The sequence below is a fragment of the Salvelinus alpinus genome, chromosome 6, assembly GCF_045679555.1.
Source record: "Salvelinus alpinus chromosome 6, SLU_Salpinus.1, whole genome shotgun sequence".
In the NCBI taxonomy this organism is placed as follows: Eukaryota; Metazoa; Chordata; class Actinopteri; order Salmoniformes; family Salmonidae; genus Salvelinus; species Salvelinus alpinus.
This window is the reverse complement of record NC_092091.1, coordinates 57,292,504-57,307,624: the sequence shown is the minus strand read 5'-3', so window position 1 is coordinate 57,307,624 and position 15,121 is coordinate 57,292,504. Positions and strand designations below refer to the sequence as shown.

The following is a 15,121-nucleotide window of genomic DNA, read 5'->3' as shown; positions in this document are numbered from 1 at the left end:
TGAATAAAGACAGGGGTGGGCTCTAAGGCATATAGTGATGTATGGGGAGGGTAGGGTTGGGATTTGGATACGAACCCGGTTTAGGGTAAGGGGCGGGATTGGGGTTAGGATACAAACCCGGTTTAGGGTAAAGGGTAGGTTAAGGGTTTGGTCTAGGTGCTGCTCCGTATGGTGAAGAGAGGAGTAGATGGAAGTAGTTGTGGTCCCTATGTGTGTGTGTGTACACTTAAGCAGTCCTATTTGGAGATAACATCAATGAATTCATTCACAAAAACATGAGGTTTTGTACGAATTATCAGGGGAAAAATTTTTATTGCATGAAATGTTATGTAAGAATGTGTATACAGTATATCAGGTTCATTGAATATAATGGTGACTCCAGGCACTGAGACTTTTGAACAGCTAGAAAATAGCTGGCCATCCTCACCCATGGTCTATCTGCACTGACTATCTGCACTATATGCCACTCACGGGTCTCTACCCACACACTCACACATGCACGTACTGACACTCCTGCACACACACTCACACTGACACCGACACACATAGACGTACACACTCATCACCACACATGCACACACCAGCACACCCACCCACCACTAAGGCCTGTATTTATCTTTGATTGATTAGAAATATTTTGAGGAAGTGTTATGGCTATGTTATTGCTACGTCGTCTCAAGAGGGACAAACCGTAATATTGCCATTTTTCTTCTCGTTTTACAAACGAATGTGTTTTTAAGGGAATATGCGTGGCACAGACGTTCGCTTTGCCTAGCCGAGTTCTGGTAGAAGCAAACCGAACCTAGTATGAGGGTGCCTTTATGCTGCTGCTATGTTGATTTGTTATTATTTATCCTGCTACCAGTCACTTTCTCCTTACCGCTGCCTACATGTACATATCTACCTTAACCACTCCAGTGTCCCTGGTACTGACCCTGTATATAGCTTACTTTCTCGTGTTTTTCTTATTTCCCGTGTGTTTTAAAGAAAATCGACTTCATACTATTTGATATTGAATACTGCATTTTTGGGAAAGAACTAGCAAGTCAGCACTTCACTTTACGTGTGCACGTGACAAAACTTGAAACTAATTTAAAACTTGTAACTGTTGATGATCAATTGTATTAATTCATGTCAATGTGATATTTCTTATGAATAAAGTATACTTTTTTTGGACCAAATTTACTTGCATCTCTCTTGACTTTTTGAATAAACATATTGTATGTTGTATTTCTTCCAAAGTGTACCCCAGAAGGAAGATTAAGATATGTGTCTTTTACAGTATAAGGTATGACAGTATACTGTATGCGTCCTGTGTCATAGTGCTATATTTTAACTGTATAGTGTCCAGGCACCCCATTTTAAGCTGTTTGACCACAGTAAAAGTCCAACAACACTTCTTATGATTTGGCTATTTGGAAGTAAACGTAAATGAGACTGGAAGTAAACGTTTTCCTCTACAGTCCAATGTGTATTCCCTATATAGTGAATTGCTATGTTCTGTTGCATGGGTAAATATTCACACGTTTAGATTTTTCTCTGATGTAGTTATACATTAGAAACATAATGTTAACGGATTGGTTTTGTATCATACACATAGCGTTTTACTGCAGACTTTGATTTTGAAGGTAAAATCGAAACACCGGAAGTCAATGTTGTTGTTGGTACGCTAAAGTTGCTGCCGTGACGCTAATAAGGAATGCGCATGTATGAGTCAAAATGGCTTCACTGTTTGAAGTGGACACTATGTCACCCTGAGTATCGGAGTGGTATTTCACTTTGGAACATACCTGAATGTTGCCAATCTAGACAACAAAAAAATACATCTGACACTTTGGAAGAGTAACGTCTGACATTTTTGTTAATACATTTAATCCTCTAAAATTCCAATTGAACTGGTTTAGCGTGATTTTAGCTTTAGAATTACACAGAAATAGTACACATCATATATAGCTCAAGGTGTTATCTTTCACACCCAAGGCTTCAAGATAATATAAAGTTGACTTCACACTGGTCCTAACAAAATTACATAATCAACTGTTACATTATTCCAAACTATTTATCGTCTTTCATTTACAAGTTATTTGTTTGTTTGTGGCTGTAGACTATTAATGTCAACGCATTTTAGATGTTTACAGACATACCACACCAACCCTTTTGTAAACTTTTAGCCCTCGTATTTCTCTAATAATTCAGTATATACAACAGGCTCCATCTATCCCCCGCGATCTACAACAATGTTACTAATCCCGACCTTGCAACAGTATAGAACGTTCCGGGAAATGGAAAAGAAAAACGCGCACTCAACTGTTTAGAAATGTTGCTATTTTCTAGGCATATGCATATTAGCCTATGATTTGGTTATAAACCCATTTTCCCGGTTATTGACAAGCAATAACTATAGAGCCACACAATAACCTAATAATAAAACTATACTTGATCATCAAATCAGCTGAGTTATTAATTTGGGCAGTAAACTGCTGCTTTGAGCACTTTCCAATGATATAGCCTATACCACAATTATGTGCTAGTAGGAACTAGGAAAGTCGGAAATGTCATACTTGCTAACTGGATGAACATACCAATTAGCAAGTCTGACATTTCCGACTTTCCTAGTAACGACTAGAAAATCAACGCATCACTAGTCCTGGTGAATGGATTCGTAATTCTGTCAAGCTAATTCGTTTAAACTCTTCATGTATAAATAATAGTTCACCAACGTGCGACTCCTCCCATTCACACGCCTCGGCTTTAGTTCTCCCGTTAAATTCCACATGCCTGCCTGACATAAACCACCCAAGGGAAGGGGAGGAGTGGCACTAGACAAGGACATTAATACTGTAACATAGTAACACAAGGGGTAAAGTTGTGGAAGTTAGGGAAGGAATTCGTTTTCAGAAAGGTCATTAATTAACTGGCTTGGTTACAGGGTGAGAAAAGGCCGAGACGCGCTTCCTGTTGGCTGTCTAACTTTTAGGAATATGAAACGGGAAAACTAGTTGACATAAGAGAAGGTAAAAAAAACAAAAACGTTAACGCTATCCGGTGCCTGTCTGTTGCTTCCTTACTGAATATGGCAGGGACACGGACAAGAAGAGGGACTGGTTCGGAACAGTCTCGAACTGCGAGGGCAGCTGCTGTTGCTGAGCAGTTAAACCATGAATGCACCCTCTTATTGGAACTGTATGTAAGTATTTATTCGAGTGTAGCCTAGAGTGGGTGAAGTCTGGACAGGCTAGTGCATTTTGCTTCGCAATTATTAACCTGTTATTAGGCCTACTGGTTACTGGACAAAACATGTCATTTGGCCAGTATTCTAGCCTATGCAAGGGATATGGAAGACTGGGATATGGAAATGTGGGTGATGCATGGACATGTATTGATGGATTGTTTGTGTGTGTGTGTGTGTGTGTGTGTGTGGCATCCGATCCAGGAGTGGGGGTCCAGGAATGTAGCTAGATAAGGAGGGGGAGTGAATATGTGAATAGTCATGTACGCCCCATATAAAAACAATGACAGAGGTAGGCGGTTTTCTGGACATGCACGTTTTTCCATGTGCATCGCTTTTTCACTCAATGAATGACACTATGTGAATGATGGGGTGCGAATGATCACAGTATTCTTGATTTCCTGCCAAATGGCCAGATAAATCCCCCTCCAATACGCACACACCTCAACCTGCGTACTCGGGCTCTTTGCTGGGAGGAAGGGAAGCGGTTACGAATGTAACCGTTATCTATCAGGCAACTAACTATAAGACAATGCTTTTGAATCACCACCCCAATAGCCTGCACAATATTAGGCAATAAGGTCTACTAAGGTTATAGTAAAAAAAAAACGTGTGAAACTAAATATATATATATATAAATATATATATATTCGTTTTTTTACCGTAGTAAAATAATGAACAAACCCGTTTGAAAAACTCCAACTTTACTGAAATTATTATCTTTGACACCAAAACGAACTAAAATAAAAACCCTAATGAATTATGTTCAGGTTTTTAAAAAATGGGGGCAAAAATCGAATGGGGTTTTCAAGCTTTTTTTACGGAGGTTTCAAGCTTTTGAATCTAATGGTTCACATTGAGATTGACTTTATAACTGAAAGGTAGACTCAGCAAGATGACATTGCCACAAACAGCACCATATTGGGCGTGTTTGAGTTGTAAGGCTAAAGCACCCGACAGTAGATGCAAGTCGACACTAATGTGGTTTTCCAACAGCAAGGCTCAAATCAACATAACAGTGTTGCCATTGATTATAAATGGTTTTCTTTATAATTTAGAAATAAACATGTATCTAACCCCCATATCACACAAACCGAAATCATAATATAATATTGTGTGTTTACACATTGTACAATAAAGTAGAGAGAGAGAGACTCAAATATCACATTTATTTTATATATCCACTGTACACAGAAATCATGGCAAATTGGTTCTTGTTTTTGGTCACATGGGTCAAACAAAAACACCCTAATGATTGGTTGACAATAGAGCCTTCACAATGCAGGAGATGGCTACAGGACGAAGTTGGTGAAGAGCAACTGCAGCAACTTGCAGTCGACTGCAGTCAAAACTTCATGCCCTTTGATCACATGATTTTTGTAAAGTTCATGCAGTCGACAGGTAGGCGCAAGTCAGACAATTTTTAACCCCAGAATGCAACACAATTTGAAAGGTGGTGAGCAACGATTGTCACCAACTTGACAAAAATGATCAGCTCGAACGTGCCCATTGAGATGAGCATGATGCAAGACTTTGCTCATACACAGTCACACATAATATGTGCGTACTGGCAAGGGTGCGCTTTATGCTGCTACAACGTGGTAGCCACGGGACCAAAACAGCAGAGACGTTTAGCCACGCGCTTCAACGCTCCTGATTGTTGCAAAAAATGTTCCCACTACTACTGTTCACTTCGTGCACCGACGTCATCTCGCTGAGTCTACCTTTAAACCGAACCTAACCTATGACCTGACCCATCACCTTAGGGCATTTCCATTTTAACGGACCCATGAACACCAACACGTAAAGTTCATAGGAGCATGTCAAATTGGGTGTCAAATGAAAGCTAAGAGTCTATATTTGTTAGGAATTAAGGCATATATACATTTTTCAACCATTTTCCATCCTAAAAATTAGGAATAAGCAAAGGCTTTTATTTCTGGTCAAACAGATGGAAAATGGGTCTTAGACAGCATCTAACATCTTAAAAAGATATTAGAGATGCACCAAAACACAACAATGTAGAAGTAAAGAGCCCTGCCAAATAATATCAACACTTTTCTATTTAGTTTTGGAGAAATTATTTTGGTAAGTTTAATAACATTGTCGTGAAGATATTTTCTAATTTCCCTCGTGAGGAGGGAGGATTATAAAAGTTCACAGAAGTAACATGTAAAGGTAGACCTACCAATTCATTATAGTGTTCTTATTGATATCAAGTTTGTTCATGAATTATTAGTTGATTAAAACTTATAGTTCTGTTACCAAATTGTAGTAATGGAATTACTGCAATTGAAATGGCTACAATGGAAAATCAGAGTAGTCACAAGCCACAGTTGGGTCACCTGCTACTGTCCTCCCTTCCACTGGTATACTGCTATGTTTAGCTCATAACTGTTTAGTTTTTTTCTCCTTTTTCTGTCATCTGGTGGTCAAAGCAAGACTGGACAACCCCTCCCTCTCACGCTTCCTCTCTGCTGCTCTCTGTCTCTGCCTCTCTCTCTCAATCATATTAAATTCAAGGGGCTTTATTGGCATGGGAAACATATGTTAACATTGCCAAAGCAAGTGAAGTAGATAATAAACAAAAGTGAAGTAAACAATAAAAATGAACAGTAAACATTACATTCACAGAAGTTCCAAAAGAATAAAGACATTTAAAATGTCATATTATGTATATATACAGTGTTGTAACGATGTGCAAATGGTTAAAGTACAAAAGGGAAAATAAATAAACATGAATATGGGTTGTATTTACAATGGTGTTTGTTCTTCACTGGTTGCCCTTTTCTTGTGGCAACAGGTCACAAATCTTGCTGCTGTGATGGCACACTGTGGTATCTCTCGCTCTCCAGTTAATGTCACTCTCCTGAGACCTACCATGACACCTACCCCCTACCCTCTTTCCATTTACAGTAACAAGTATCCTCATCCACTGAGCACCCACCGACACCGGACATCCGTGGCTGGACCAAATCTGAACCAATCATAGACGTCTATGTTTCACAAGTTTGGACATCACAGTACAGCACAGTAGAATTCAGTACAGTGCAGTAGAGTACAGTATAATGTTCAGTATTGTACTGAACATATGTACTGTACTGAACTCTAATGTGCTGTACTGTGATTTTCAAATTTGTGAAACATAGACGTCTATGATTGGTTCAGATTATTTTTTTGGGGGGGGGGGGGGCTGCTCATTACAATAATAGCCCGTGTGTAGAATAATAACCAAATATGCAAAATAAGAATATTGCATATTTCTACCTGTGTAGCTATTCAGGATATATCACCATGAAGGGAATGATATTCATATCCATAATTATGTATTTCTGTACAACACAGATCAGGGACCCATGATGTAATTCTGTTACCGTAATTCCATTACCGGAGGTAAAACCATTTCACGTACTGTAGTTCAATATCCAAAATATATGTTTTTTCAAACTCAAAGTGTCATGTCGTAGCTGACACCCCATTATTTCTGCAGAAATATTTTAAACTTAATATTAAACAATAGTTTTTGGAAAATGTGCTTAAACATCTGAGGGAAACTTTATTGTAATTCTGTTACCAAACTTTGCATCTGCACAGTTCTTCTAGTAAATGTGATTTTGTGAACTTTTCTGTGTAAATTGTTCAAACTAGTCCTTATGCATAGAATCATATGGTTTGTTCAACTTTGAAATCAATGGTTTTGGTTTGCCATACATTTTTAAGAGAAAAATCTGCGTAATTACGTTACCATGGAATTGCCCCTTATGCATTACTTCCCCACAGTGCAAGAAGTGACATCCCAAAAAACACAAAACTATACAACACATGTCTCCTAGCCTCCCACACATAGGCTTATTTCTGTCCCTAACACTGAAACTGAAAGTAAATAACATAAAAACGAAATAGAAATGTTTTTATATATTACTCAACATATATACATTTGCGGTTTATGTGCATTTATTCAAGATACAGCCCACAAATATGTAATGGTTTTCAACTTATCTATCACCACACAGTCATTACTCGTAATAATGTATTGTAATAGATCATGACAGTGAAGAGCTTGCTGTCTCTGGTTTGCCGTACCTTTGCCTCTCCCTCTAGACAGGCCTATACAATATAGGCCTATCCCTCAAAGTTCATAGCTCACTCCACTGCTTCCTCCCTCGCTGCCTATTACAAACCTATATACACATTTACATTTACTTGACCATTGCTCTTGCATAAGCAGGGCTGCCTGGTCAATGTTACACGGTAATCATTCTACCGCACAGGCACATAATCATTTTCACGGTGGTCAGAATGTTAGCACCTTGGTATAATGTCGTGACCGGGGGCCAGGTACTCAATGGAGTCACAGCTCTCTCACTATGCTCTGATCTAGATGCAATAGAATATAATAACTCTCTCTCTCTCTCTCGCTCTCTCTCTCTCTCTCTCTCTGACACACACAGACACAGACTCGACACCTATGATGTCACACATCCTGCCTGTTTGTCCCCCTGGAGTGAAGTTGGGGAAGGTTGGTTCTGGTAGTTGAACCAGCTATCCATTTGAACCACTAACCTCTCTGTTCCAATGGGGCCAGGGCGGATGTTGTCCTAACCACAATAGGGTTCAAACATTTGCCAGTTGTTGCTCATCAGGGAAAATTGCTAGATTATCATTGGAAAATGCACAATCAGGCTCTTTACTGCCACAGTCTCTTAGGTCAGCTCTTTTGTACTTCGTCAACCATTGCACAAGCAGTTTGGTTTAAATGCGAACTCGGAATGAGTGACTTATTCATATATACAATTCTCATGGCCACAGCTTCCATTTACTACGGTGTCCATATTCTGACAACCTCAGCCTCTGGAGCAGTTAAACGTGGTGTCCATGGTGGTATTGCAAAATACAAAAAAGTGGTGTCTTTGAAACACTTGCCCAAATTTGTTGAGGCTATGACTAGTACTTTATATTTGATTAACAGAATACGGTAGTGGCACTTAAGCAGTACACCTTTGGTCATATATGCCTCGTCTCTGTTAGAGAACTGGATTAGCAGTGCTGTCTTTGAGTTGCATTAGCACATTGAGTTTGGTTGTGCACTAATCGTTGGGTTATACCTGACTTTGGTCATTTGTGGTTGATTGCCTTGCCCTGTAACAGTTTGGTTGTGCACTAAAACATGAGTTTTTCTCCACTCACCGTCATGGAAATGTACTTTTAAATACTGCTAATGTGTTTTTTCTTTACACGCTATCGCCCTCTTCTTCCTCTCCACCTCCACACTCTCTCCATCCCTCCTCCTCACTCCCCACTTCAGAGAAAAAAGGAGACGTTCGCCGAGGAACTCACCATCGGCGGGGACCGCCTGGTGACCGTGCCACCACTCTCCTCCCAGCTCTCGCCGAATGACATGTTGTGGCGCCTCTACTCCGCCCTGCAACAGTGCCGGAACCTCCTGGACCATGCCATTGGCCGGGAAGAGGGGGTGGGAAACGACAGGAACAGGACCGAATACGAGAGTCAGAAGAAAACAGTGAGGGACCGGCTGGGGCACCTGCTAGAGAGCACACGGCTCCTCCTTGCGGACGGAGCTGGAACTGCAGCCTTCACTCCTGATCCGAAGAATACTGAGGTACAGAATTACTGGTGTATGGTAAAGTGAATTTGCCCCACTAATGGTTAATATACAGTACCTACTGGAAACCCTCAGTAGACCCAGCAGGCCTCATTTCAATACTTGTAAAATAACTGTAAAATCCTACTTGGAAGTCATCCTTGATCTGACATAGCTGGTGTGGTGAACATAATATAGTGTAAACCCTGATGAAGGCTATGGGACAAAACATGTTGGTTTTAACAATAATAAAGCATTTTATCAACTGACACTCTTCCAAGAGTTGCTGAATTTCCTCCTCACTTCAGTTTGCTCCTCAATTCATGTACCTTGGTTGGAGAGCGAGGTAGCGGCAATATTCATTTCCTTTTTTTAGTGTAAACCAGGGCCACGTATAGACGACAGATAAGACTGGTGGAAACATTTTGCTTTCAGATATCCCTAATATTTCAGATCAGTGATGAGTTCAAGGAGGAGAGGAAGAAATTAGGCTTTTGTTAACAACGTATGATAAACTTATAAACTGTTTATGTAAGGACTATCCTTTCTAGTATAAACAAACTGATTATATTACATAGTTTATTAATCATAGATTGTTGTTCATTATTTATATACGGTTAGGTCAAATCAGTTGTTTACATGTACTGTATATATACAGTGGGGTCTGAAATGATTGACACCCTTAATAAAGATAATGGCTGTATAAAATAAATTATTCAAACACTGAGCTATATTGTATGCTCCAGAAAATTGGGAAATTATATTATTTTATACTAATACAATTGATCAGAAATATACATTTTGTTTAACAAGTTTCATTTTTTTCTCTCAAAAACATAAGGGGTCAAAATTATTGACACCCCATTTTCAATACCTCACCTTATAACAGCGCTTAACCTTTTTTTTTTTTTTTATGTATGCGTTGGAGAACACATTGGGAGGGATGTTAGACCATTCCTCCATAAAGAATATTTCCAGATCTTTGATATCCTTAGTCTGCTCTTATGGACTGTCCTCTTCAATTCAAACCACAGGTTTTCAATGGGTTTCAAATCCGGAGACTGAGATGGCCATTGCAAAATGTGGATTTTATGGCCAATTAACCAATTCCTTGTGGATTTTCAAATCAAATCACATTTTATTTGCCACATATGCCGAATACAACAGGAGTAGGTAGACCTTACCGTGAAATGCTTACTTTACTTACAGGCCCTTAACCAATGACGCAGTTTCAAGAAAAATAAGAGTTAAGAAATGATTTACTAAATAAACTAAAGTTTAAAAAAAGAGTAACAATAAAATAACAATAACGAGGCTATATAGAGGGGGTACCAGTACCGAGTCAATGTGATTTTGATGTGTGCTTGGGGTTATTGTCTTACTGGAAAATCCACTTGCAGCACTGGTGTGTGTGGCCAAAGACCTAATTCTCATGTAATCTGACCTAAGCACCTGCTCCAATTCAAGTGGCAATTTCTTTGACATTTGTAGAGCTCTTTGGCCATGCACACCAGTGATGGGGTTGGCATCGAAATGAGAATGCCTGAGCAGAAAATAATCCCATATCTACTGTAAAATATGGTTGTGGCTCTTTGATGTTCTGAGGCTATTTTGCTTCCACTGGTCCTGGGGCCCTTATTAAGGTCAATGGCATCATGATCTTTACCCAGTACCAAGTGGATCTTCCAGCAAGAAAATAACCCGAAGCACACATCAAAATCCACAAATAAATGGTTAAATTGGCCATAAAATCAACATTATTCTAATGGCCATCTCAGTCTCCGGACCGGAAACTCAACTCAAATCAAATTCTAGCCTCTAAGGTACAGGGTTGAGTAACCGGGTGGTAGCCGGCTAGTGATGGCTATTTAACAGTTTGATGGCCTTGAGATAGAAGCTGTTTTTCAGTCTCTCGGTCCCAGCTTTGATGCACCTGTACTGACCTGAACTTCTGGATGATAGCGGGGTGAACAGGCTGTGGCTCAGGTGGTTGATGTTCTTGATGATCGTTTTGGCCTTCCTGTGACATCGGGTGCTGTAGGTGTCCTGGAGGGCAGGCAGTATGTCCCTGGTGATGCGTTGGGCAGAATGCACCACGCTCTGGAGAGCCCTGTTGTTGCGGTCAGTGCAGTTGCCGTACCAGGTGGTAGCGCCTTCTTCACCACACTGGACCATTTCAGATTGTCAGTGATGTGTACGAGGAACTTGAGGAACTTGAAGCTTTCCACCTTCTCCACTGCGGTCCCGTCGATGTGGATAAGGGCGTGCACACTCTGCTGTTACCTGAAGTCCACGATCAGCTCCTTCGTTTTGTTGACGTTAAGGGAGAGATTGTTTTCCTGGCACCGCTCCACCAGGGCCCTCACCTCCTCCCTGTAGGCTCTCTCATCATTGTTGGTAATCAGGCCTAATACTGTTGTGTCTACTGAAAACCTAATGATTGAGTTGGAGGAGTGGGTGGCCATACAGACATGGGTGAACAGGGTGTACAGGAGGGGGCTGAGCATGCACCCTTGTGGGGCCCCTGTGTTGAGGATCAGTGAAGTGGAGGTGTTGTTTCCTACCTTCACCAACTGGGGGCGGCCTATCAGGATGTCCATACCCAGTTGCACAAGGCGGGGTTCAGACCCAAGCCCTGAGCTTAATGATGAGCTTGGAGGGTATTATGGTTTTGAAGGCTGAGCTATAGTCAATGAACAGCATTCTTACGTAAATATTCCTCTTTTCCAGATGGGATAGGGCAGTGTGATGGCAATTGCATCGTCTGTAGATCTATTGGGGCGGTAAGCAAATTGAAGTGGGTCTAGGGTGTCAGGTAAGGTAGAGGTCATATGATCCTTAACTAGCCTCTCAAAGCACTTCATGAGGATACAAGTGAGTGCTACGGGGTGATAGTAATTTAGTTCAGTTACCTTTGCTTTCTTGGGTACAGGAACGATGGTGGACATCTTGAAGCAAGTGGGGACAGTAGACTGGGATAGGGAGAGATTGAATATGTCTGTAAACAGTCCAGCCAGCTGGTCTGTGCATGCTCTGAGGACGCGGCCAGGGTTGCTGTCTGGGCCAGCAGCCTTGCGAGGGTTAACACACTTAAATGTCTTACCCTTGTTGGCCACGGAGAACAAGATCCCACAGTCCTTAGGAGCGGGCCGCATCGGTGGCACTGTGTTATTCTCAAAGCGGGGCGAAGAAGGTGTTTAGCTTGTCCGGGAGCAAGACATTGGTGTCCGTGACATGCTGATTTTCCATATGTAATCCGTGATTGTCTGTAGACCCTGCCACATACGTCTCATGTCTGAGCCGTTGAATTGCAACTCCACTTTGTCTCTCTACTGACGTTTTCCTGTTTGATTGCCTTATGGAGGGAATTACTACACTGTTTGTATTCAACCATATTCCCAGTCACCTTGCCATGCTTAAATGCGGTGGTTCGAGCTTTCAGTTTTGCGTAAATTTTGCCATTTTTCCACAGTTTCTGGTTTGGGTATGTTTTAATAGTCACAGTGGGAACAATATCCTCTATACACTTCCTGATGAACTCAGTCACCGTGTCCGTGTATATGTCAATGTTATTCTCAGAGGCTACCCGGAACATATTCCAGTCCACGTGATCAAAACAATCTTGAAGTACTTCCTGTTTGAGTTTCTGCCTATAGGAATGGAGGAGCAAAATGGAGTCGTGATCTGATTTGCTGAAGGGAGTGCGGGGGAGGGCCTTGTAGGCATTGCGAAAGGGGGATTAACAGTGGTTTTACCAGAGTGAGTACTACTGTCAATGTATTGATAGAACTTCGGTAGTGTTTTCCTCAAATTTGATTCGTTAAAATCCCCAGGTACTAGAAATGGGGCCTCAGGATATGTTTTTTCCAGTTTGCATAAAGTCCAGTGTAGTTCCTTGAGGGCCATTGGGGTATCGGCTTGAGGGGGAATATACACGTCTGTGACTATAACCAAAGAGAATTCTCTTGGGAGGTATATGGTCAGCATTTGATTGTGAGGTATTCTAGGTCGGGTGAACAAAAGGACTTGAGTTTCTGAATGTTATCACAATCACACCATGAGAAGTTAATCATGAAACATACACCACCGCCCTTCTTCCCAGAGAGTTCTTTATTCCTGTCTGTGCGATGTACTAAGAACCCAGCTGGCTGTATGGACGGAGACAGTATATCCCGAGAGAGCCATGATTCCGTGAAACAGAGTATGTTACAGTTCCTGATGTCTCTCTGAAAGGAGATCCTCGCCCTGAGCTTGTCTACTTTATTGTCCAGAGACTGAACATTAGCAAGTAATATACTCGGAAGCGGTGGATGGTGTCCTGAGTCGGACTAGAAGTCCACTCCAAATACCTCTTCTCCGCCGGCGGCGTCTTGGAGCAGCCTCTGGGATAAGTTCAATTGCCCTGGGGGGTACGAACAAAGGATCCAATTCGGGAAAGTTGTATTCCTGGTCGTAATGCTGGTGAGTTGCCGCCGCTCTGATATCCAAAAGTTATTTCTGGCTGTATGTAATAACACAAAAAACATTCTGGGCTAATAATGTAATGTAAAAAACCTTAATACTGCAAAGTTGTTTTGGAGCTAGAAGCAGAGCTGCCATGTCTGTCGGCGCCATCTTGCTATATCATTGAAAACCTGTGGTTTGAATAGAAGAGGGCAGTTTATATGTGCAGACGAAGAATGTCAATGAGGAACGGTATATGATCCCTATGTTTTTTCCAACTCATAAAACATTTTAGAAGAAGTTTCAGTGCTGTTATGGTCACAAGGTGAGGCATTGAAAACAGAGGTGTCAATAATTTTAACTCCTACCTTTTTGAAAATAAATATTACTTGATAAACAAAATCTCTGTCTCTGAGCAAATGTATTATTATAAATAATCTATTTTCTAATTTTTTTAAAGATACAATATAGCTCAGTATTTGAATTATTTATTTTATACAGTCATGTTTTCTCATCTTTATCAAGGGTGTCAATAATTTCAGACACCGCCGTATGTTCTAGTACAGTGTTTCCTAATCTATTCCTGAGGCACACCCCGGGTTTGACCAGGCATTGATTAGTCCACCAGTCAAATCGGGTGTGCTAGAACAAAAATATACAACCCTCTGGATCTCCGGAGAACAGATTGGGAAACACTGTCCTAACACATCTCACTCTATCCCTCGCTCTCTCTCTCTCTGTCGGTCTCTCTCTCTCTCTTGCTCTCCCTCCCTCACTCTGTCTGCTCTCACTCTCTGTCTCGGACTGTTCCTCCCTAACCCTCTCTCTCTCCCTCCCTTTCTCTTCTTCTACAACCCCCCTCCCACCCTCTCGTGAGTAGATAGATGGTCCGGTGAACGGCAGCCCGTTTGCGCTAAAGCTCTGGATCTACCGCATCTTCAACGAGCTGGAGCACTGGACGCTCACCGCCTCCAAGACCCTGAAGGCCCTGCACCCCGACGGAGCCGCCCCCAAGGAGCGCGGAACGAGGGGGAGGGCAAGAGGGAGGAGGACCCGGAGATGAGATAGTAGAGATTGGGAGAAGTAGCCTGTGTTGAGGAAGGAGAGAGCAGGGAAGACAAAGAAAGAGAGGGAGGGGGTGAGGAGAGAGAGAGAGAGAGATAGAAAGAGGTACGGATGGAAAGAAAGAGAGAGAGGTAAACAGATTGAGAGGATGAGGTGGAAGGATGTGACGTGGCAGAAGAAAGAGAGAAGGCATGCAGGAGTCAGAAAGGCTGAGAGAAATGGAATGAAGAGAAGGAAAAGAGTGACAACAGCCAGTGGAAGAATAAAGATTATGTGAAAAGAGGGAGAAGAGTATATGTTAAAGTTAATAACTATATACAGTGGTGACATGGACACATAAGAAAGTCTACTACAACATACAACCAATGTGTGACATAACAGTGTTGATTTTGAAGCAATTTTGGTCATTCATGACATACTAGCGCTGTAGCTCCACTTGCTGCTAACAAACATAGGACACTGGGTGTCAGGTAGTCTACCGGTTAGAGTATTAGGCCAGTAACTGAAAGGTTGTGAGTTCGAATCCCCGAGCTGACAAGGTGGAAGAAAATCTGTTGATCTGCGCTCGAGCAAGGCGTTTAACCCTAAGTGCTCCAGGGTCTCTGTCAATAATGGCTGATACCTGGTTGTGTCTCAAGGGGGGTGGGATATACAAAAAACACATTTCCATCTCACACCTCACACGTATACATGCAGTGAAACAGGACAAATATAAGCAACTTCTATTTGACCTTTGAAGAACATAGAATTAAATGAGTTACATAGACTGTTCATCACTTGAG

At 41.5% G+C, this 15,121-nt stretch overlaps 1 protein-coding gene across 1 annotated transcript; it reads left to right on the top strand.

Moving 5' to 3' along the window:
• The first annotated feature begins 2,753 nt into the window (after positions 1–2,753).
• LOC139578975 (uncharacterized) lies at positions 2,754–14,737 on the top strand. Its single transcript, XM_071407141.1, has 3 exons — positions 2,754–3,187; positions 8,535–8,849; positions 14,155–14,737. The coding sequence occupies exons 1-3, from the start codon at positions 3,074–3,076 to the stop codon at positions 14,335–14,337; spliced, it is 612 nt and encodes a 203-aa protein (XP_071263242.1). The 5' UTR covers positions 2,754–3,073; the 3' UTR covers positions 14,338–14,737.
• Positions 14,738–15,121: the final 384 nt, after the last annotated feature.

Coding starts and splice junctions, on each gene's coding strand:
- LOC139578975 (XM_071407141.1), top strand. CDS start 3,074: ATGGCAGGGACACGGACAAGAAGAGGGACTGGTTCGGAACAGTCTCGA. Junction 3,188..8,534: donor CCCTCTTATTGGAACTGTAT/GTAAGTATTTAT, acceptor TCCCCACTTCAG/AGAAAAAAGGAGACGTTCGC. Junction 8,850..14,154: donor CTGATCCGAAGAATACTGAG/GTACAGAATTAC, acceptor TCTCGTGAGTAG/ATAGATGGTCCGGTGAACGG.